This window comes from Hyperolius riggenbachi, chromosome 8, assembly GCF_040937935.1.
Source record: "Hyperolius riggenbachi isolate aHypRig1 chromosome 8, aHypRig1.pri, whole genome shotgun sequence".
In the NCBI taxonomy this organism is placed as follows: Eukaryota; Metazoa; Chordata; class Amphibia; order Anura; family Hyperoliidae; genus Hyperolius; species Hyperolius riggenbachi.
This window is the reverse complement of record NC_090653.1, coordinates 268,768,597-268,791,980: the sequence shown is the minus strand read 5'-3', so window position 1 is coordinate 268,791,980 and position 23,384 is coordinate 268,768,597. Positions and strand designations below refer to the sequence as shown.

The following is a 23,384-nucleotide window of genomic DNA, read 5'->3' as shown; positions in this document are numbered from 1 at the left end:
GTAAAGTCATGCATTTTGGACGTACTAATGGTCTAGCACCATACAAAATTAATGGGATACAGTTGGGGACATCAAACTTGGAGAAGGACTTAGGAGTACTCATTGACAACAAGTTAAAGAGTAACTGTCAGGCTGCAGAAGCTAATTTAAACCTCTATTCTCCTGTGTTAAACAGTTTAGAAGGAAGCTCAAAAGCCATTAGTGAAGATAAAAATCTCAGTTACCTTTGATGTGTGCTTATCAGCAAGTCTGTTATAGACCCATAAAGACGCAAGCCGCATACTAAACTGCAAAGCATTCTGGGGCCCTCCCCTCGGCTGCTAATGAGACGTTACAGAAGCTTCTAATCAGTCCAGCGTGTAGCACTGATAAATCTCGGGGCAGAGTACTCTGCAGGAGTCAGCTATTGTTCCTAGCCACATGGCTCATTAATATTCACTGCACACTGTGTTGTTCAAGTAGGAGCTTATCTGTGATCAGGAAGCAGGCAGGACATGACGACACATTTGACAGAAAAACATGGAGCCTGCCATGAGCTGTCAGGAGCATCTATCTCTGCATATACTATATACAAATTCTGTGAAATCCAAACGTGGACAGTGAAATGCATATGTAATGTAAGTACAGCCAATGTTTAGCTACTGATATATGTGTTTATTTTCTCTGAGACCTTATACCTAACAGCTCCTCTTTAAATAATCGTACTAAATGCCAAGCAGCTGCAGCTAAAGCTAACAAAATTTTGGGATGCATTAAAAGGGAAATAAAAACTCGAGATGCTAGCATAATATTGCCCCTGTTTAACTCTCTAGTAAGGCCACATCTGGAATATGGAATTCAGTTCTGGGCACCACATTACAAAAAAGATATTGCAGTTTTAGAGCAGGTGCAGAGACGAGCAACAAAATTTATACGTGGGATGGAAGGTCTCACTTATCAAGAAAGGTTAGATAAACTGGGTTTATTTAGTCTAGAGAAAAGACGCCTTAGAGGGGATCTAATTAACATGTATAAATACATCAGAGGGCAATATAATAGCTTGGCGGATGAGCTTTTTGTCCCTAGGCCTTCTCAAAGGACTAGAGGACATTATCTGCGCATGGAGGAAAAACGTTTTAGCCATTTATTTAGGAAAGGGTTCTTTACAGTAAGAGTGATTAAGATGTGGAATGCATTGCCACAGGAAGTCGTTATGGCAAACTCTATACCTGCATTTAAAGGGGGCTTAGATGCTTTTCTTGCGTTGAAAGACATCCATGGCTACAATTACTAGGTAATGCCTAATGATGTTGACCCAGGGATTTTATCTGATTGCCATCTGGAGTCGGGAAGGAATTTTTCCCTTTAGGGGCTAATTGGACCATGCCTTGTAAGGGTTTTTTCGCCTTCCTCTGGATCAACAGGGATATGTGAGGGAGCAGGCTGGTGTTGTACTTTGTACTGGTTGAACTCGATGGACGTATGTCTTTTTTCAACCAAAATAACTATGTAACTATGTAACTATATGTAACATCAGAGAAGACAGATTCAGCTATAATGATTCCTGAGCAAAGCCAGACTGAATGCTCAGTTGGGGATTTTATCAGGGCTCATTAGAAGCAGGCTAAGCAGTGAAGGATGAAACAGAGAGCAGGGTAGGTGTTTTCTCTAATGTTCCCAATGATATATATGTAGTGTTGAGCCGAAATTTTCGAAATTTCGTGTTTCCTTAATTACGGTCACAAATTTTGCCGCTACGACACAAATTCGTAATTTCGTAATTGCCATACAAACCATAGTTCGGAATTCCCTAAGCAAAAATTGGTTTTGTAATTTCGTGTTTCGTTGCAAATTTGTGTTTAACGCAAAATTTTGTAATTTCATGTTTTCTAAAGAAACAAAGTTATTTTAGTTACGTAATTTCGTTTCTAATAGTAATTATGCACATTTAGGTAATGACTAAACTCAGGAAAGTCACTCATTGATTGCAATTACTGATTGCAATTACTGATAATGCAAAGGCCCCTGCACATGCTGTCACTTTAAATGTATCAGAAGGCTCTATCTGCAGTCACTTCTAAGACAGGTGCTCTTTGCCATGGTGCAGTTAGCTGTCAAGTTGAGACACTTGGTTTTGGCCCTTGCAATATCTGATAATGCAAAGGTCACGTGCTGTTGCTTTAAATGTATCAGGAGGCTTCACCTGCAGCCACTTCTAAGACAGGTGCTCTTTGTCAAGATGCACTTAGTGGTCATGCATGCTAAGACACTTGGTTTTGGGCCTTGCAATATCTGATAATGCAAAGGTACCTGCAAGTGCTGTCACTTTAAATGTATCAGGAGCCTCTGGACTGGAACACAATTTTGAGAAAGGTCGAATTTGCGTGTTAAACACAACATTCTGATTTGTTTGTGTTACATAAACGATCGTAATTACGAAAAAGATCATAATTACGAAATTCCCCATAAACACGAAATTTCGCGTAATTTCGTGAAATTCACGAAATTTCGATTACGGATATAATCGTAATTGGGTCATTACGCTCATCAATACATGAGGGTGCTTCATCTCTGGTTCACTTCAAACAATACCACCTGCCCCTGCCTATGTATATGAGTTAACTGGGCAATTTAAAGTCTAATGCAATGAACGCTGCACATATTTCATGGACATTAAGACAAAGACTGAGGGCGGAGAAACACAAGAACGTTAATGATGAATACATTAGGTAGCCACTGGGCCCCCTCTGCTCCTGGGCCCCATAGCAGCCGCTATGGTTGTTATGGCAATTGCTACGCCCCTGCATGCTTCAGATCAGGTGTTTTTTGTGGCCACACCTGTTATGGGCGTGACGATCATGATGGCCACACTTGTTTTATGACCCTTATAAGATGGACCCCAAGGCTGTGAGGGGCAAGAGAAGGGGTGTGACCATTGGGGGGCCCCATCTAAGTTTTGCTGGGAGGCCCCATGATTTATAGTTACGCCTAGTGATCCTAATCAGCTAATTGCAATTAAACCATTGTTTTTTGCAATTACGCCTGTATGTAATTACTATTTGTAAATGCAATTGATTTTGTATAATCATTCGTAATTTCGTGCAATTTTTGCGTAATTTTGTGCCTAATTTAGCGGTGAATAGCAAAGCCCCCATACATGCTATTGACCCCAAAATCGCTACATATGTTATGGAGAATAGTGGGAACAAGTCAAACAATAATTTTTGAAAAAGACCCGCTAGTTTTTGAGAAAATCGATTTTAGAAATGCAAAAAAAATTTCGTTTAGAAAAATTACATTCTAAAGAAAAAAATTCTTTGCATTTTTTTTTAAATTTTTTCTTTAACTTTTTCCCAGTATTCCCCTTCACATACCTACCAAGTTTGGTGATGACAGCATGTATGAGGACTTTGCTATTAACCGCCAAAGGAATTACGCAAAATTATGAATGGATTACATTTACATGCAAAATTAATTACGAATTTTCCCCAAATTTTGCACAATAATTTTGCATCCCTAGTTACGCCCCTGATGTGCAGGACTTATCGTCAGTTACCACAAACGCTTAGCTTAGTTACTGTCACACAAGGGGGTCACACCAAATACCGAGACCATGGTTCACTTACTGTTGCCACACACATGTATATCTAATTGGCTTTTTTTTTTTAATAAATACATGACGATTTTTGAATCGCATTTTTCATTAAAGTATTAGGGATACTTGAAATTTTGAAACCCACAGAATTCTGAAATCTTCTTGCATGGAATTCCGAATGAATTCTGAGTTTACAAGTTCCAGGTTTACGTGGCAAAATCACAAAATTATTAAAGATGGTCGGACATGCCGATTTCCCATTCCACAGAAATAATTTCTGCCAATGCCAATTACCGATTCTTTGGATTTCCGATTTCAAGGGAGTATTTTTTAGTCATTTTTTGCAATTCCTGATTGCAAGGCCGGATTTACCATAAGGCACAGTAGCAAGGGCGTAGCAATATGGGTTGCGGAGGTTGCGACCGCATCGGGGCACTTTGGGCCAGAGGGGCCCCAAGGGGCTCTCCCTCAACTTCAGTATTAGCTCTGTATTGGTCCTATGCTCATAATAATCACTTCTATAGATACTTTGAATAGTGGTAATCAAACTGTTCCCCAGCCCCTTCTTGCACCTGTGACACTGTAGTTGCCATTGGCAGGTTTTGGTGCGCTGTATCAATTGTTATGTATAGAGTGCTTGGGGGGCGCCATTGTAAAACTTGCATCGGGGCCTACAGTTCCTTAGCTATGCCACTGCACAGTAGGCACATGCCTATAGCTGCCTGATTATGGAAAGGCGTCTCACTCCCCTCCCCTAGTGCTTCTCTCCTGCCTTACCTATGCACTGTCATGAGTGGAGTGTAAATGAGAGGCTACTTACCCGAGTCTCAGCATTCCACTGACCAGATCTTCCTTCAGTCAAGGGTTCCTCTGGCTACCTATTACTTGGAGGCACCTCTAGATATTTAACACTGAGGATAGCTGGATAACTATGGCTACCTAATACTAAGGGGCAGGGGTGCCTTCAAAAATTTTGGGGCCCCTTACACATCATCAGGCCAGGGCCCCCTTCCCTGGGCCCACCCACTGGTTGCTGTGCCCGCCCACTAGCCACCCCACCCCCGTGTCAGTGCGCGAAGTGCGCTGAGGCGAAAAATGTGCTCCAACACTGAAGAAAGCAGCATGGAGAGCGTGATGTGGCAAAAAAGTGGGTGTGACCTTGGCATGTGGGTGGAGCCAAATTCTAGTAAAATACAGGTAGTCCCAGGTTAACAAATGAGCCTGTAGCCAGATATAGGTGGTGCCCCAGTATAGAAAGTCTGCTTTAGCAGGCTCACTTATCTGCTCTCCACGTTCAAGCACTGATCTCAGTGCTGGAACACGGTGTGCTGGTTAGTGAGCCACAGGCCCGCAGCCAGCACATGCGGCCCTTCCAGCACATTGGAGGGGCCCCCAAAAGCCCTGGGCCCCTCACTGCAGTGTCAGTTGTCCCCCCCTGATGGCTGCCCTGCTAAGGGGCACCTGTAGCTACCTATGACAAGCAAGGGAAGTAAGGGAAAAGTGGGCCAGCCAGCACACTTGCTGTGCAGTTCGGCGGGTGTTTGTCGGTTCATGGAGTGCCAGGACAGCTGTGCCTATAGGCTCCTGTGATGTAAATCGGGCCTGCCTGATTGGCCAAGTACTTCTGAGTTGACTCAGTAGTATTGGATCAGTCGGAGAATGCAGCATATTACCACAGTAATTGGACTAACATGGGACTTTTAGGCCAATCAGAAGACTCAGGAATACTTCGTAGTATTCGAGTCTTGTGATTGCTCTAGATTTACAGCGGTAGTCTGATTAAGTGTATAGTATGTAGCCCCGCCCTCCCAAACATCACTAGGAGGGAGGGGCTAGATACTAATATACAGCAATATATAGATATATACTATAGATATGTATGGTTCTCATGTTGAAACCAGGATAGTTAACGTAAATGCGGGTGCAGTATAATCTCGTTATAATAAACTCGGGTATAGTAAACATTCGCTTATAGTAAACTAAAGTCAGCAGTGCATGCGTCGTATGTCAGAGTGAAACTCATGGTCTGCTGCTCTCTTCAGGCTGGTGCTGCAAGTCCCGCCCACAGGAAGCGAGTTGCTGCCTCTATTCAGTGACAGCTGCAACTTTTAAAGTACAAAATAAACTGAAGAGATAAACAATAGTGTCTATCCTCCTTCTCCTAAAAATAACTTTTTTAGATATCCCACAGTTTTATTTTATATTCAAATCTAGTTTTTAAGTTTTTACTGTTTCATTGTCTCTGCTCAATGATATCTTCAATGAAGTATCCGAGAGCTAAAATCTATGAACTATTGACCTTTTTTATCTTTTTCCTGCTCACAGAAGCCATTTACTGACAGGAAAGTGTTTTATGGCTGTAATTCCTTATCAGTGAGGGTTATGCTATAGTCCGCCCCAATCCCGACCCGGACAGAATCTGTTACTTGCCTACCTGATTTTTAATTTTTTCAGGCAGAGAAACAAAAAAAGGAACACAGCCTAGTTATTTGTGTGCTTGGCGCTGTACATACACATGTCTATCTCATCATGTCACATGTCACCTCGGTCGTCCTTTAAGGAGCAATGGATACTGTACCAGCAATATGTCCAGCCTGGCTATGCAGCCCTAAGGTATATTTGTAGTCCACTTAATGTACGAGTGCTTGTTCTGTACCTCCAGTGGAAGGAAAGAGTTGGACCTTTGCAGCAGAGAATGTATCAGGGCATGCTGGGCCATTTCTAGAACAAATTCTGATTTAGTAAACTTCTGATATAGTAAACCACTTTCCCCGGTCCATTGGAGTTTACTATAACAAGGTTACACTGTATTATAAATGTACTAGTAGACCCAAACCTGTTTAAAAATGGGCTCTAGGTCTTTTTTTTGCCGCCGCCAGTCACTGCGCATGCGCGCGCACGCCGCGCGCCCACAACTGCCCGCCCACCTCGCTCCCTGGTCCCTCCAGGTGTCCGTTGCTGAGCACATGCGCAGTAACAAAATAACAGGGACACAGGGACACTGCAAACTGCTGGACGCAGCGGCACAGGCTAATTATTATATAGGATTACATTCTACTATATGTCACTTCAGTGCCTCTTTGAGGCACATTCACATAACAAATGGTAAGTTATCTCACTTATTATCTTTTCTTTCCCTTTTCTGTTTAATATCAAGCAAGAAGTACCATGCATTAGACAAGAAGAGCAATATCAGTTATCAGAGGTAGAAAACAATGCCCTCTCCTGGACAGATTGGTGTGGAGACATACGTAAGTGGTGGGCCGAAATTTCGCATATGCAAAATTTTGCATCGAAATTTGCATTTGTACATCGTAATTGTAATGCGAAATTTCAGAGAAAATCATAATTTCGTATGTAATAGTAATATTTCATAATTTTGTGTATTTTTTTGGGTAATTTTCATGCAATTTCATGAATTTTTTGAATTTACGTGAAATTTTGCGTAATCGTAATTAGCTGATTTCGATCATCACTGATATGTATATCGCCTTAATGGTCATCAAAGAGGATAGAGATTAAAAAAAACCCTGAGAATTTTCTGAAGCAGCAATTTACTTATTTATTAGTAAAAATGAATGCATAAAATCAGACAACCATATCTGCACAGACAAGGAAATGCATTGCTTAGAGAGTGATTGCAAGATGACCTCATCATGACATCACAGGCTTTGCCCCGGCCAGCATCCCTAAAACTTTGCAGACAGTGAGAATTTATCTGGACTAAAATGTAATGTCACTAGGCTCTGTGATGACATCACCAGGATTCAATAATGATGTCACTGACATGAAGGCAGTCTTTAGTTGATGTGAACACTTTATTTTAAATCAAACTGGTTGATTTAGTAAGGTTGGAGAACGGTGGAGATCAAAAGTTATGCAGGAAAATTGGGACTGGATTTTTTATCGTTTGAATGAAAACGTTTTATAGCCTGGGTCATAACATGGCGGGAGGAACATGGAAAACGACATGTTCTTTCTGCAGATGCTGCACTCACAAAACACTATCTTTGATCAGTTTTACCATGTTCTTATATGACCCAGGCCAGGCTTACAACCATCTAGTGTTGGCCACACACATGGCAATCTAATAGGCAATTTCTGTAAAATCTTACCAGTATGTATGAAGTATACCGGCACTCCTAAGGAATCTACTGAAATTAGTATTAATTGGTTTCCGCTTGATACTGCACTAGGCAGTATGATATGTACAATTACTAAGAGCTCGTTCACACTAGAGGCGTTTTTTGGATCTTTTAAGCGCTGGCGATTTTTCAAAATTGCCCCGAAAGCGCTTACACCATGCTTTCCAATGAGATAGTGCTCATTGGGGCGTTCCGTTCGGAGAGGAGATAACAAGCTTCATTCTCATTGGCAATGTAACAGTGCCAGGCTGACTAAGATAGGATTTATTACAGCTGAAATATTTCTGATTATATTGGAATGCGTGCAATGCAGGCTCAGGTTGTAGGCTGCATAATAAACCCAGAGCAGTGGGTAAATGGAATTTACAATGCCGCTTTAAATCATACCCCATAAAAATGGTGGGAGGAGGAGGTAGCCAGCAGGGAAAATAATAAAATTGCCTGAATGGGATATTTAAAGAGACACTGAAGCGAAAAAAAAATGATGATATTATGATTTGTATGTGTAGTACAGCTAAGAAAAAAAACATTAAGTTCAGATACATCAGTCTAATTGTTTCCAGTACAGGAAGAGTTGAGAAACTCCATTTGTTATCTCTATGCAAAAAAGCTATTAAGCTCTTCGACTAACTTAGTCGTGGAGAGGGCTGTTATCTGACTTTTATTATCTCAACTGTAATTGAACTGTTTACTTTTCCTCTGCTAGAGGAGAGGTCATTAGTTCACAGACTGCTCTGAAAGACTCATTTTGAATGCTGAGTGTTGTGTAATCTGCACATATTATAGAATAATGCAATGTTAGAAAAAACACTATATAACTGAAAATAAAAATATGAGAATATTTTCTTTGCTGCTAATCTTCTAGTAATTATTCATAGTACACAACCAATTCATTATATCATATATTTTTTTTTCGCTTCAGTGTCTCTTTAAATTGTTTATGAGGATGTGGTACAGTAAACTTGCCCGAAAATTGCCTTGAAAAAAATTGCTATATGTGTGGTCGGCATAGTAGACAATGTTTCAGATATCTAGTGTAAACACCCAGGATCACTTAAATTCTTGGGTATTCTTAATTTCCAACCTGGACTAATCAACCTCAAAAAATCCAACTTTCTCCTAACCGTTCGGTCCAAAAGGAAGACCTGATCTTCATTTCTGCCCGCCTGAAGGAGTAGAATTTGCTCTTGGCGGTGACCCAGGTGATGCCATTAAAATCTTCCCTCCGGTCCCCCTTCACATACAATCCATTCAAATAAGCCGAGTGGCAAGACTTGAACCACCAGCCGCCCTTGTACTGACTGGCACAGTGCGTGTCATCTTTTTCATCGTTGTCCTCATCGAATGTGCTGAATTTCATATTGTGGTGCTGGCTCAGAGAGTCGCCTAGGGAAAGAAAAACATGAGGACTTCAGGATGGGCTACCTAAAAGTCTACTTGTATTCATGCCAGTTGCTGCAATTAACTTCTTGCTGACTGCTCCACGCCGATAGGTGTGGACGCGACGGCAGCCCTAGGACCACTCCATGCCAATTGGCGTGAAGTCCTGGGGTGGGGTTTTGCAGGAGATCTCACACGCCGATGCGCGCACATCTCCGCTTGAATGACGGAGCTCCGAAACCGCGAAACTGGAGGCAGAGAAGCGATCCGCTGTCATAGGCTGAAGCCTATGACAGCCGATTGCGCTGATTGGCAGGATGGGGAGGGCGGGTTAGAAAAAAAAAATTAAAAAAATGTATTGTTTTTAAAAAAAGAAATAAATATTGATAAAAAATTCAATAAATACTGGGGGAGCGATCACAACCCACCAACAGAGAGTTCTGTTGGTGGGCAGAAAAGGGGGGGGGGAATCACTTGTGTGCTGAGTTGTGCGGCCCTGCAGTGAGGCCTTAAAGCTGCAGTGGCCTAATTAGTAAAAAATAGCCTGGTCACTAAGGGGGTTTAAGCCCATGGTCCTTAATGGGATGCTTTAAGGAAAAAAAAAAAAGCTAGTTTTACTCACCTGGGGCTTCTACCAGCCCCCTGCAGCCATCCTGTGCCCTCGCAGTCTTGATGGGATCATCCTGTCCCTCGCCTGCAGCTACTTTCACTTTCGGCGACAGGCCCAACAGGCTTGGCCACGCGTCTGCTTCTTTGCGTTCCTGTCCGCAATAGCAGTATAGATGGCGCTATTGCGGACAGGAACGGGCCTGTCGCCGAAAACTGAAGTAGCTGGCGGCGGTGACAGGAGGATCCCATCGAGACTTTGAGGGCACAGGATGGCTGCAGGGGGCTGGTAGAAGCCCCAGGTGAGTAAAACTTTTTTTTTTGTTGCCTTAAGTGTCACTTGAAGTGGTTAAAGGGAACCTAAAGGGAGAAGAGTACAGAAGCTGCCATCTTCAGCCCCCACCATCGTCGCCCCCACCTCCTTGTACGCCCTTTGTACATGGATTGGACAAGGACTCAGGGAGAAAGGGGAAGGCTTGGTCGCCCCATACCATGGACCATGCGGGCTGGTATAGCTCAGGGTGCGAAGCCCCAAACCCACACTCTGCACATACATTTTTTAAAAAAAAACTTAAAAAAATAGGAATATAATATTTTTTCCCACTGTTCTTTTTAACATATCCTTCAAATTTGGTGTTTCTAGCATGTAAGGGGGCTTTGCTATTAACCTCAAAAGTCGGCAGGTTTTGCTTCATTAACGAACTGTCATTTACCGCATTTAAATGTATACTTTTTTTCCTTTGAAATTTGAAAATCGATTTTCTCAAAACAATAAAGTCTTTTTGAAAAGAAAAATTCCCTCTTGCTCCCATTTTTCTTCTTAAAGAGTCTGAAACGAGAATAAATCTCGCTTCAGACCTCATAGATAGCAGGGGCATGTGTGCCGCTATCCCGCGGCTTAACGGGGGTCCCTTCACCCCCAAATCCCCTCGGTGCAGCGGGGGAGCGCTTCCTGGTTGGGGCAGGGCTAACCGCCACAGCCTTGCCCCACGCGCGACTGTCAGCGCGTATCTCCGCCTCTCCCCCGCCCCTCTCAGTCTTCCTTCACTGAGAGGGGCTGGGGAGAGGCGGCGATGCGCCGCTGATAGACGCGATTGGAGGCAGGGCTGCAGCCGTTAGCCCTGCCTCCAGGGAGAGGAAATATACGACCCATTTTATGACCAACTATTGCGGGGGTGGGTTTGGGGGTGAAGGGACCCCCGTTTAGCGGCGCTATAGCGGCGGTTTAGCAGGGGCACACATGCCCCTGCTAACTATGAGCTCTGAAGCGAGATTTATTCTCGCTTCAGAGTCTCTTTAACATAACCTGCAAATTTGGTGTTTCTGGCATTTAAGGGGGCTTTGATAATAACCGTTAAAGTCGGCGGGTTTTGGCGGTTTAATCACAGCTAAATCCGTGATCACGACTCGCATTTGGACCACGATCACGGGTGCATTCCGAACTGAATTTGTGATTGAGAGGCAACCACGAATTCGGATCACGATGTCGGATAGTGAAAATATGCTTGTGAATCACGGCTATGCCGTGATCACGAGGTCGAGGTGAGCAACCCTGCTGGCAAGTGGCAACGTGGGCTGGGAGAGGGAGGCACGTGAAAAGGGGGGCCCAGTAGGTTCTAGCTACACCCCTTCATGCAAGTCAGAATTATTAGCATCACATTGACATGGCAGACTTTTTCCTGTTTTCCTACGTCTATAGGCGGAAACGGGGGCATTCCAGGGAGGTTTACCATATAGTAACTCTACCTGCAGATCCTCCAGTGAAGGCGCCCAGCAACAACTTGTACTTCTCACACTCGGCCAAGATCTTGAATGAGGAGTATTTTGCATAGTGCTTTACTTCTTCGGAATCATGCAGATCGATCCTCAGCTCCCATTTACCTGCAGGGAAAGGAGGGAATGTGATTAAGGCATATAGAAGGCAAACTGTTACTGTAAATAAACTGTCAGCCCCCAGTTTGTTAAAGCGGACTTGAATTCAGAACATCCTCTCTGCTCTAAAACATAAGCAACAGCATAATAACCTTTCAAGAAAAAAACATTTCTTTGTTACAGCTGATACAAATCCTACAATAAATCTGCAGTGGGCTTTCATGGAAGCAGACATATTGTTAACGTCCTGTGTTTACAAATTGGTTGCTCTGCCGAGGCAGTCAGCTAATACAGCTGAGAGATCAGATTACAGTTGTGATTAGTCACAGATGAGGGGAGATTAGACAGGCTAAACTCTCTAAATACATACAGGGTGCATTTGTCTCTGTTTTCCTTCTGTCCTGTGCAAGAGTTCAGGTCTACTTTAAAGAGGAACTCCAGTGAAAATAATGTAATTAAAAAAGTGCTTCACTTTTACAATAATTATGTATAAATGATTTAGTCAGTGTTTGCCTATTGTAAAATCTTTTAAATCCCTCATTTACATTCTGACATTTATCACACAGTGACATTTTTACAGCTGGCAGGTGATGTAGCTGCTGCTTGCTTTTTTAGCAGTTGGAAGCAGCTGTAAACAGCTATTTCCCACAATGCAACAAGGTCCACAGACAGGAAACTGCCAGGAGTACCATGGTCCTCACTCCTCAGAGTTTCTTGTGGGAGGTGTTTCACCACAATATCAGCCATCCATCACCCTGATGATCCGTTTGTGAAAAGGAATAGATTTCTCATGTAAAAGGGGGTATCAGCTACTGATTGGGATGAAGTTCAATTCTTAGTCACGGTTTCTCTTTAAGGTTGTGTACAGATGTAGAGATTAATAGACCACTCTTAACTTTGTATTAAAGTGACTCTATAGTGGACCCATGTATATGAACTCACAGTTATCTGATAATCTTTTCTGCCCTCTGTACAGCCACTTCAAAAGTGCAGTAAAATTCAACTGAAGTAATAGACTAATGTAGCTCAGTCTAGCCTGACTGCTGCTGTCCCACTCATAATCACTCCTAACCCCTCCCTTCTGATGACTCAACCTATTAGCTCTGCTAGAGAAGAGAGCATGGGTCAGAAGAAGGGAGGCGGGAGGGCAGCCAGTGATAGCTTGGGAGCAGGCTGACTTGAGCTACAAAGTTTGAATACGTTTTCATCTGGCTTTACAAAAGAGACGATAATTTATTCAGAGAAAAAAACAGCTTCTGGACTTTGATTAAACACTTCTGTTTAATTATATAACTGTTGATTAATTTGCATGGACTCACTGCAGGGTTCACAGGATTTGGAATGATTTGGTATGATTTGGAACCCGACAATTTATGCTGCTTCATTTAATGTTGTCAGTCAGCAAGGGAGCATATGCAATAACTTGAGACATGAGATGCTGCAGCTTAAGGGCTCGTTTCCACTGTTGCGGTGCGGAATCGCCTGGATTCCACCGCTGATGAAATCGCATGCGGATGCGATTCCCCATGTGTTTTTTGCCGCAAATTCGCATGCGAATTCGCCTAGGTGAGGGTATATGTGATTTTAACCATGTCACTGCCTGTGTGAATTTACATCGGTACCTATGCGAATTCGCGACAAAAAATGCATGGGGAAAACGCATGCGATTTCCCTATTAAATACATTGCATGCGATTCACATGCATTCCACTCTCAGGCGAAATCGTTGGCTCTTTTGTGCGTTTTTTCACCGCTGAAAAAAACGCACATCACCAACGCAACAGTGGAAACAGCCCCATCCACTTGCATACCATGCGCGAATCCGCATGCATTGGACGCATGCGGATTCGCGATAGTGGAAACGAGCCCTAACACGATAACACACTGGCTGACTGGCTGTGAGTCTGTGACAAACAAAGTGCTCACTCTCAGCCAGTCGGCCGTCCTCCATTCTTCTTCAGTCAGGACAGCAATGCCACCTCCTCCATTATGCTGTGCAAGTCAAATGAAACACTTCTGCTCTCCTGCCTCCCCCCTCCTCACTCACTGTCAGACTCCTCACACAGCACAACAAGCTGCTTTTCCCCAATGATTACCTCTTCACCTTGCTCTCCTCTCATTTCTCCTCCTACTCTGACCGCATACTGTAAGTGTAAACACACAGTACAAAAACGCTGCCCCTGTAATCTCTGCGCCTGAACCAAGTGTTTCGCTTTGCTTCATGAGAGAACCGGCCCTGTGTGTCTCTAGGAATCTAGGCTTGCGAAAACTAGCAAAGTGAGTTTGTTGACTGTGACGCAGCGCCATTACCGGTATTAGTTAAGTTATGAATTTTCTCATTTCCCAGCCAGAATTCTTGGTGGCTTCCAAAACCAGTTTTGTAGGCCCTCCAGTTTCGGGTGAATTCCACAGAATTGTCCCAGCGTCTGTGAATCACCTGTGGGTTAAAATAGCAAGAATATTACTCCCTGATCTTACAATTTGTTAAAGAGACACTGAAGCGAAAAAAAAATGATGATATTATGATTTGTATGTGTAGCACAGCTAAGAAATAAAACATTAAGATCAGATACATCAGTCTAATTGTTCCCAGTACAGGAAGAGTTGAGAAACTCCAGTTGTTATCTCTATGCAAACAAGCCATTAAGCTCTCCGACTAAGTCCTGGAGAGGTGGCCATACACTGGTCGATTTGCCATCAGATTCGACCAACAGACAGATCCCTATCTGATCGAATCTGATCAGAGAGGGATCGTATGGCTACCTTTACTGCAAACAGATTGTGAACCGATTTCAGCCTGAAACCGTTCACAATCTGTTATGGTGGTGGTGCTGCTGCCGCCGCTCCCCGCTCCCCCCCCCCCCCCGCGCCCTCTACTGTTTAAACTTCCTGCTGGGCAGGAAGAAGTGAAGGCATGCCGGAGACCAGAGCGGAGAAGAAGAGCGGAGACGAGCGGGGGCAGTCGCGCCGGCGGAGCAGGTAATGTATGCGGCTCTATTGCGTCGGTCGTCGGGCACTCGAACGCCGCTAGCGATGCGCTCTTTACCCGCGGGCGATCGACGGTTATTTTCCGCACGGCGCGATCGGACGAAATGGATCGAAATTCGGCGTGTAGCGCGAACGATTGGCAGCAGATTCGATCCCAGTGATCGAATCTGCTGTCGAAACGGCTGTAAATCGGGCCAGTGTATGGCCAGCTTTAGTCCTGGAGAGGGCTGTTATCTGACTTTTATTATCTCAACTGTTCCTGGACTATTTACTTTTCCTCTGCTAGAGGAGAGGTCATTACTTCACAGACTGCTCTGAAAGACTCATTTTGAATGCTGAGTGTTGTGTAATCTGCACATATTATAGAATGATGCAATGTTAGAAAAAACACTATATACCTGAAAATAAAAGTATGAGAATATTTTCTTTGCTGCTAATCTTCACCATATACATACTGCCACTTGGAGAAATCATACAAAAACATGGCCTGACATATCATTGCTATGCTGATGACACCCAGCTATATTTGTCATTCAAACCTGATGTCACAGACCCTACTCCACAAATAAACGCATGCTTAGCTGAGCTTCAGGAGTGGATGAATAATAATTGGCTAAAACTTAATGCTGACAAAACTGAAGTTCTTGTTATCGAGGGCCAGAGCTCAACAGCAAAGCAGCTCCAGTCTCAACCAACACCGCTAAGGATAGGGAGCTCAGACCTGAACAACTCAGACTGTGTGCGCAGCCTGGGAGTACTGATTGATGGGAAATTAAGCTTCAGGAATCAAATCTCAGCTGTTGTGAAACATTCCTTCTTTCACCTAAGGAATATTGCAAGGATTAAACACCTAATTCCTTCAGAGGATCTTCCAACCCTAGTTCATGCCTTCGTCACATCAAGGTTAGACTACTGCAACGTCCTCTACACAGGCCTGCATAAGAAAGACTTACGCCGCCTGCAATTAGTACAGAATGCCGCCGCAAGGCTGTTAACGAGCCAACCCCGCCATTGCCACATAACACCAACCCTGAGCTCACTCCACTGGCTACCGATAAAATGGAGAATTCTGTTTAAGATTGGCTTACTGACATTCAAATCCTTGCACAATCTGGGCCCTGGATACCTGAAGGACTTGTTGCAACTACATCACACCCCCCACAATCTTAGATCAAAAGGACGTAACACCTTGGTCACCCCCAGAGTCCACCTCAAAACCTTTGGAGACAGAGCCTTTTGTCATGCTGCCCCTACACTTTGGAACTCCCTGCGGCTGCCACACCCAATCAGGACAGCCCCATCCCTGGAAGCATTTAAGTCTAAACTGAAAACCTACCTTTTCAGTCTGGCATTCATGAACATCTGACTATCTCCTCTGTAACACAACCCAGCCTGAAACCCTGTATTAATCTGAGACACAGCTATGCGCTTTGAGTCCTATGGGAGAAAATGTTATTGTATTGTATTGTATTGTATTATTGTATTGTATTCTAGTAATTATTCATAGTACACAACCAATTCACTATATCATATATTTTTTTTCGCTTCAGTGTCTCTTTAAAGCAAACAATTATTTGTAAGTAACTTGGGTGAAAGACTACAATTACAGCAGAATCTTGGTATAGTTCTGATCAATTCTGATATAGTCAACTGCTGATATAGTAAACTACTTGGCCAGGTCCCTTAATGTCTACTATAAAGGGATTCTATTATAGTATATTTATACCCCGACATCTAAAATATAAGAAAATAGCATTTTCAGACCAAACACAGCAGTTTAGACATTGCAGGAAACCATTGCTGGTGTGGTGGACAGCTTGCTCGTCTTGCAGTGGATTCCTTGGACACTGCTTGTGTGGGTTTCCTCTGGGCAATCTGGTTTCCTTTCACATTCCAAAAACATGCATACTGGGAGGTTATAATTGGCCTCCCACTGAGGCCCCTTTCACACTGGTGCGTTGCCTTACCCTGTTTTGCTGCAGGGTAACGCTATGCCAATGAAAGTCTAGGATGTATTTCATACCTGGCGCGGTGCGATGCGATCTGCCTGAAGTCATAAATTTGACGCAGGTCAACATCGCTAGACAGCCTCACTTCCTGCTTGTCTGTGCAGGAGAGAGGAAGAGAGGAGGAGATCCGCACTGCAATCATCTGTTTATTCCATAGAGTGACACATTGAAAAGCATAACACATAAAAGTGAAATCATGCGACATACCAGTGTAGGAAGCGATGTGGGTTGTGGTGGGTGCTGGGCACTGTTAGCCTTATGGCCGTTTCGCACGGATATGAGCTTCTACGGCGGCTCTAATGTGGGTGGATGCTGGCCCCTGGAGGGTCTTTTTTAATAAAATTTTCTGTAGGGTGTGTAGCTAGCACTTGGCTAGCTACATCACGCCCCCCGATCACCACCGAATACATACCCCCCCCCCCCCCCCCCGGAGCTCGCGCTTGTGCAGCCTCTCCAAAGCCTCCAGGGGTTGCTATGGCGGCGATCGGAACTGCGCATGGCGTCATGACGTCATGCCCGATCGTCACCATGTAACGATTGTGGAACTTTCTCCGTGATCAGCGCACAACGCGTGCGCTGACACGGCGGAAATCCTCCACAAGCGTATAATTGCAGGAACCCAGCAAAAGGTGCTACGCACCTGTAGAGGGAAATTCCTGTCGGCAGATGGCGCTGGGGAGTGCAGAGGAACCAATCCTCTGTACCTCCACAAGTGCCAGACAGGAATTGTACGAAGCGCAGAACGCAATCGCAAGAGAGGCGATTGCGAATGAGATTGAGCAAAGGGACAGGTTGTATGTGTGTGCGCCAATCCAGTCGCCACCCCGCGACCGCGCACACACACAACAGCAGATACGAAATAAGAACGCGATCGCGAGAGGTGCGATCGCCAGACGTGACACAAGGCAGATCAGAATAGAATACGAGGGTAGCAAAGGCACAGCAAATAATACAATAAGGAGATATGGAAAATAACAACGCTAGCTAACCGCGAACACCGCACTCATTCGCAACAGTGCACGCGGTTATGCGCGATCTCCACGTGATAAGCACAATAGAGACAAGCACGCCTAACTAACCATTAACAGACAAACATGAAACAGAGGACGCTAGCGCTTGCTTAACGGTTACCTCACCGAGCCTCCAGCAAGCGTAGCGGACAAGACAGACACACGAAAACAGGGACAAACGAGAGATAGGATCCACAGCACTAGTGAAAAGTGGCTAGCGTGATCCAGGTACAGAGTAGCAGAACAGAAGGATCCCCAGCGCTAGCGAAAAGTGGCTAGCGCGATCCCAGGAGACAGAACAGAAGAGATAGCTGGTAGCAACCGCTGCACCAGCTATACTCCAAGAACAGAGATCAGAACCATTTCCTGTCCACCACCGCTGGGACAGGACAATGGCAACAGGCAAGACAAGACAGAACAGGCAATACAGATAATACAACCTGACTGGGCTAGAAGGGGAGCCTAAAGCAACCCCCAGGAATTAACTATACTAGATAGCAATGGCTGACACTCCAGCAGTGTCCATCAGGAACAGACCATGGAAAGGAAATGACCAGCCAAGCCTTCTGGGAAACATAAAGCTCTTATAGTGCCAGTCATCAAAGAAGGCAGGTAGGGGATTTGCATAACGAATGTATGCAAATTCCTCAGCAAGAGAACAGACCAGAAACTTGCAATGGAAAGACAGGTCTCTGTTCCAGAGACCTGCAGCCCACAGACTAGAGGAATGGACAAACAGCTGTCTGCCTGTGCAGCCAGCTGAGCGGATCATCACACACCATAGCAACGCCTGAAGCTATGGCGGAAGTCTTGGCCATCGTGGGATCGCGGCCAGGTAAATATCGCCGGCGCCAATCGGAGGGGGGGAACAGTGCCGGGGGACTTGGTGGGGGGGGGGGCTGGGAGGGAAGTGTAGCTAGTCTAGTGCTAGCTACACCAACTTAAACACATTTTTTTTTAAAGCCAGGGTGGTTAATGGCCAAGTACAGGGGTTTGTACATGGAATTATTTTTGGCACAGACAAGCTCAAGTAGTACACAAGACAAGATATACAGTGCTGTAGTCGATATACAATAGTAGTACAGGGGATCAATGGCTTAGGGAAAGAATGTGTTTCTGTGTCTAGTGGTCCTGGTGGGTAAGGACCTGTAGAGGCAGCCTAAGGGGAGAAGATTGAAATAGCCGTTGCCGAGGTGGGTGGGGTCTCTTTCTATCCTGACGGCCCTTGAGCGCAGTCTCGAGGAGTAGAAAAGGTTGAGTGGTGGGAGGGGAGTGCAGATGATCCTTTCCGCAGTCATTATGACTCTTTATAATCTGTACCTGTCGCTCGCACAGGCCCCTGCATACCATACGATGATGGAAGAGCAAAGTATTGACTCAATGGCAGCGGAGTAAAAGCAGGTCATAAGACCTTAGCCATAATTACATGTAGAATCCGTTATCATGAGGCCGTGGAGAGTATCACTACCCTTAACATATGTAGCAATTTCGGTGATGATAGCATGTGTGGGTGCTTAGGAAATAACCGCTAAAGTCAGCATGAAATTACGCAAACTTTCATGTAATTACGCAAAATTACAGAGGGGTTTACATGCAAAATTAATTTTGAATTTTCCCCAAATTTGGCATTACGATTTTGCATCGTCATTGTGAATTACGATGGGAGATTACGATTGTGTGAAATTTGTGCTCTTCACTAGTCTAAAACGAAAAGACTGCTGAATTTCAGCCACGCCACATGGGAAGTAATCATCATGATCTATTGCCTTAAAAACTCTGGTTTTTATACAGTATGAGATAAGTCTAGTCTGTTCTATGGTACATACTGTATAAGCCTCTAATTGGACTTACAATCCATCCACCTCCATCAGTGTGCATGTCACAGAGGACCTTCATGGGCTTCTCTCCCTTGGGGTAAATAGTGTACCAGTCACTGATCACAGCACCTTTATCCATCAGCTCCTTGCAGTTCCTGGCCCCTAGCATGAAGGGTAGAAAGGTCACGCATTAGAAGCTGTGCACATAACAAACTTCACAAACCAACTCTGCCTCAGGTCCTGCAGTATGTGTCTGTGCTTAGGAAATCAACCTCTGGAAAATCTACACTATGGCCTGGTGCACACCAAAACCCGCTAGCAGATCCGCAAAATGCTAGCAGATTTTGAAACGCTTTTTCTTCTTTTTCTGTAGCATTTCAGCTAGCGTTTTGCGGTTTTGTCTAGCGGTTTTGGTGTAGTAGATTTCATGTATTGTTACAGTAAAGCTGTTACTGAACAGCTACTGTAACAAAAAACGCCTGGCGAACCGCTATGAAGTGCCGTTTTTCAGAGCGGTTTGCGGTTTTCCTATACTTAACATTGAGGCAGAAACGCATCCGCAATCCAAAATCTGCAGCAGCCCGGGAGTATGCGTTTCTGCAAAACGCCTCCCGCTCTGGTGTGCACCAGCCCATTGAAATACATTACCCAAGCAGATCCGCACCCGCAAGCAGATCGCAAACCGCAGCGGAAACGCTACGGTGTGCACTAGGCCTTAAAGTGAACCCGAGGTGAGAGTGATATGGAGGCCACCATATTTATTTCCTTTTAAAAGCCCTCTGTTGCAAAAAGTTTAACATTTAAAATACATGTAAACACACACAAATAAGAAGTATGTTTCTTCCAGAGTAAAATGAGCCATAAATTGCTTTTCTCCTGTCACTTACAGTAAGTAGTAGAAATCTTTTGGACTAGCCCATCTTCTCATGGGGGGTTCTCAGGGTTTTCTTTATTTTTAAAAGCACTTAGTGAATGGCAGTTGCTCCGTCCAACTGCCAAAAAAGTGTATGGTGAGCAGGGAGGCTGGCCAGCATCTCTGTATAAATCTTTTTCAGGGAATGTCTGTATAAAGAACTAGTGGCCTAAGCCTGTTTAAAAATGGGCTAGGTCCGTTCCTAATGCGCCGCACACATGCACGCTCCCGCCGCGCACCTGTTGCGCGCGCACACACATGCCCGCTCCTCCTGGCCCCGTCCTCCTCTGGCGCTCGGTGGTGTCGCTGCGTCTTGTCTCCGCACATGCGCAATGCTAAAAAGCACGGACGGACGAACGCAGTGACACAAGGATTTTATAGTATAGGATAAAGGCCATGCTGAGAATCCCCTATGGAGAGATGGACTAACCCAAAACCTGTAGATAATGTCAGATTTCTACTACCTACTGTAAGTGACTGCAACATAGGAGAAAAGTAATGTATGGCTCATTTTACTCCTGAAGAAATGTACTGCTTATTTGTATGTGTTTTAAGTTTTAAGGCCTGGCAGCCCTGCTGGTCTATTTGGCTACAGTAGTGTCTGAATAACACCAGAAACAAGCATGCAGCTAATCTTGTCAGATCTGACATTACAGGGGAACTTCAGCCTAAACAAACATACTGTCATCAAGTTAAATTAGTTATGTTAATTAGAATAGATAGGTAATATAATCTCTTACCCACCCTGTTTTAAAAAAACATGCAAATGTTTGTGATTCATGGGGGCTGCCATCTTCGTCATGGGGGCAGCCATCTTTTTGGTTAAAAGGAGGTGACAGGGAGCATAAGACACAGTTCCAACTGTCCTGTGTCCTGATTACCCCTCCCAGCTGCACACGCTAGGCTTCAAATGTCAAATTCAAAATGTAAAAAAAAAAAATTGCACCAAAACAGCAGAACGAGAACAACAACATCAGAAATCCCATCATGCTTTGCACAGCATCAGGGGAAAAAGCCTGGGCAGTTTTCTTCTGTGCAGCTAAAAATGAGGCTTGTATAAGAAAAACAAAGTTCTGATGCTGTGAAACTGTTAAAGAAACACCAAGCCTTTTCAGTGCTGCTGAGTCGATTTTTAGTCCGGAGGTTAACTTTAATGTCAGAAACACCTGATCTGCAGCATGCTTGTTCAGGGTCTATGGCTAAAAGTATTAGTGGCAGAGGGTCAGCAGGACTGCCAGGCAACTGGTATTGTTTAAAAGGAAATAAATATGGCAACCTCTATATCACTCTCACCTTGTGGTCACTTTAAAGGAAATTGTTTTTTCTGGAAATTATGCAATGCGTTGATGTTAGGCTTATATAATGTAGTGATGAATGGAAAAAACTATTTCAGCTTGCTGGATTTTTTGTTTGTGTGTGTAAATAAAACACCCAGCCCATAGTGTTCCTAAGAGAAAATGGCAGATGGGAGCGTGTGGTAAAATTCGCTGCCTGATAGTGCATTGGTTTAGATGTTCAAAGAATATGGCTGAAGTGCAAATGAGCTCTGATCCCATAGTTAGGGTTAAGGCTCATACACATGAGCCACAGCGGTGGCTCGAGCCATTAAAAAAAAGCAGCGACAGCTCGTCACCAGGTCCCTCTGTGCAACAGCCGTACACACGGCGCACAGAGGCACAGAGATGCGGCGGAAGCTGTCGCCTAAGGTTCCTCCCCCATCCCGCCGTCCCCCCGCCGGAAGCTCCATACATTGTGTATGGAGTTGCTGTCGCTAGTTCGCATACACACGGCGGACTAGCAACAGTTGCGTCAATGTTGCGGCGAAGTTGCGGCGACAGCTTTTGCCGGCGATTGGCCGCGCCAATCGCCTGGTGACAGCAGCGACGAGCGACGGTTCGGGGTGCGCGCCTCATACACACGGGCGACCTGTCGCAGCAACACGCGCGTGCCACGTGGTTGCGGCGACAGTTGTAGCCCGTGTGTATGGGCCATTAGAGTTCTGATAATCAATATGGCAGCAACAAGGGCCTGGGATAGGATGAAGGGACTGTAGTTAGAGGTTGCGACCATATCAGGCCCTTGGGCCAGAGGGGCCCCGAGGGGCCCTTCCTCAACTACAGTATTAGCTCTCTATTGGTCCTGTGCTCCTGGGCAGCACAGTGGCGTAGTGGTTAGTACTCTCGTCTTGCAACGCTGGGTCCCCGGTTTGAATCCCAGCCAGGTCAACATCTGCAAGGAGTTTGTATGTTCTCCCCGTGTTTGCGTGGGTTTCCTCCGGGCACTCTGTTTTCTTCCCACATCCCAAAAACATACAGATAAGTTAATTGGCTTCCCCCTTAAAATTGGCCCTAGACTACGATACATACATAGATATAAGACTATGGTAGGGACTAGATTGTGCGCCCCTCTGGTGGACAGTTAAGTGACAAGACAATATACTCTGTACAGCGCTGCGGAAGATGTCGGCGCTATATAAATACTAAATAATAATAATAATGACTTCTATAGATACTTTGAATAGTGGTAATCATTAACAAACTGTTCCCCATCCCCTTCTGGCAGGTTTTGGTGCCCTGTATGAATTGTTATGTATAGAGTGCTTGGGGGGCCCCATTGTAAAACTTGCATCGGGGCCCACAGCTCCTTAGCTACGCCACTGCTTGGATTGCTGCAAATTAGACAAATACAATATATGAAATGCTGTAGAGAGTCTCTGGACCTTTCCTTGTTAGACAGGAGAGGAAATGTCCTCGTGTGTTGCATCAGTGTGTCAGCCATGTTTTAAAGTGGTGCCTTCACAGGCTTAGAAAGTGTACATTAAAGCAGACCTGAACTCAGAACTTCCTCTCTGCTCTGAAATATAAGCAACAGCATAATAATCTTTCAAGAAAAACATTTCTTTGTTACAGCTGATACAAATCCTACAATGAATCTGCAGTGTGTCTACTTCCTGTTTTCATGGAAGCAGACATATTGTTAACATCCTGTGTTTACAAATTAGCTGCTCTGCCGTGGCAGAGGAGATTCCTGAGCTGATGCAGCTGAGGGATCAAATTACAACTTGTAAATTA

At 44.5% G+C, this 23,384-nt stretch overlaps 1 protein-coding gene across 1 annotated transcript in view; it reads right to left on the bottom strand.

Annotated features, from left to right (window-relative positions):
- Positions 1 to 8,614: 8,614 nt before the first annotated feature.
- The window catches only part of LOC137527861 (ficolin-1-like), a 103,178-nt gene continuing 88,408 nt past the window's right edge, over positions 8,615 to 23,384 (bottom strand). The window contains exons 4-7 of the mRNA XM_068248837.1: positions 19,435 to 19,562; positions 13,887 to 14,013; positions 11,452 to 11,586; positions 8,615 to 9,105 (exon numbers count right to left, since the gene is read on the bottom strand). Of these exons, the coding sequence (XP_068104938.1) occupies positions 8,819 to 9,105; positions 11,452 to 11,586; positions 13,887 to 14,013; positions 19,435 to 19,562 (677 nt within the window). The 3' untranslated portion in view covers positions 8,615 to 8,818. The remainder of the gene's footprint in view (positions 9,106 to 11,451; positions 11,587 to 13,886; positions 14,014 to 19,434; positions 19,563 to 23,384) is intronic.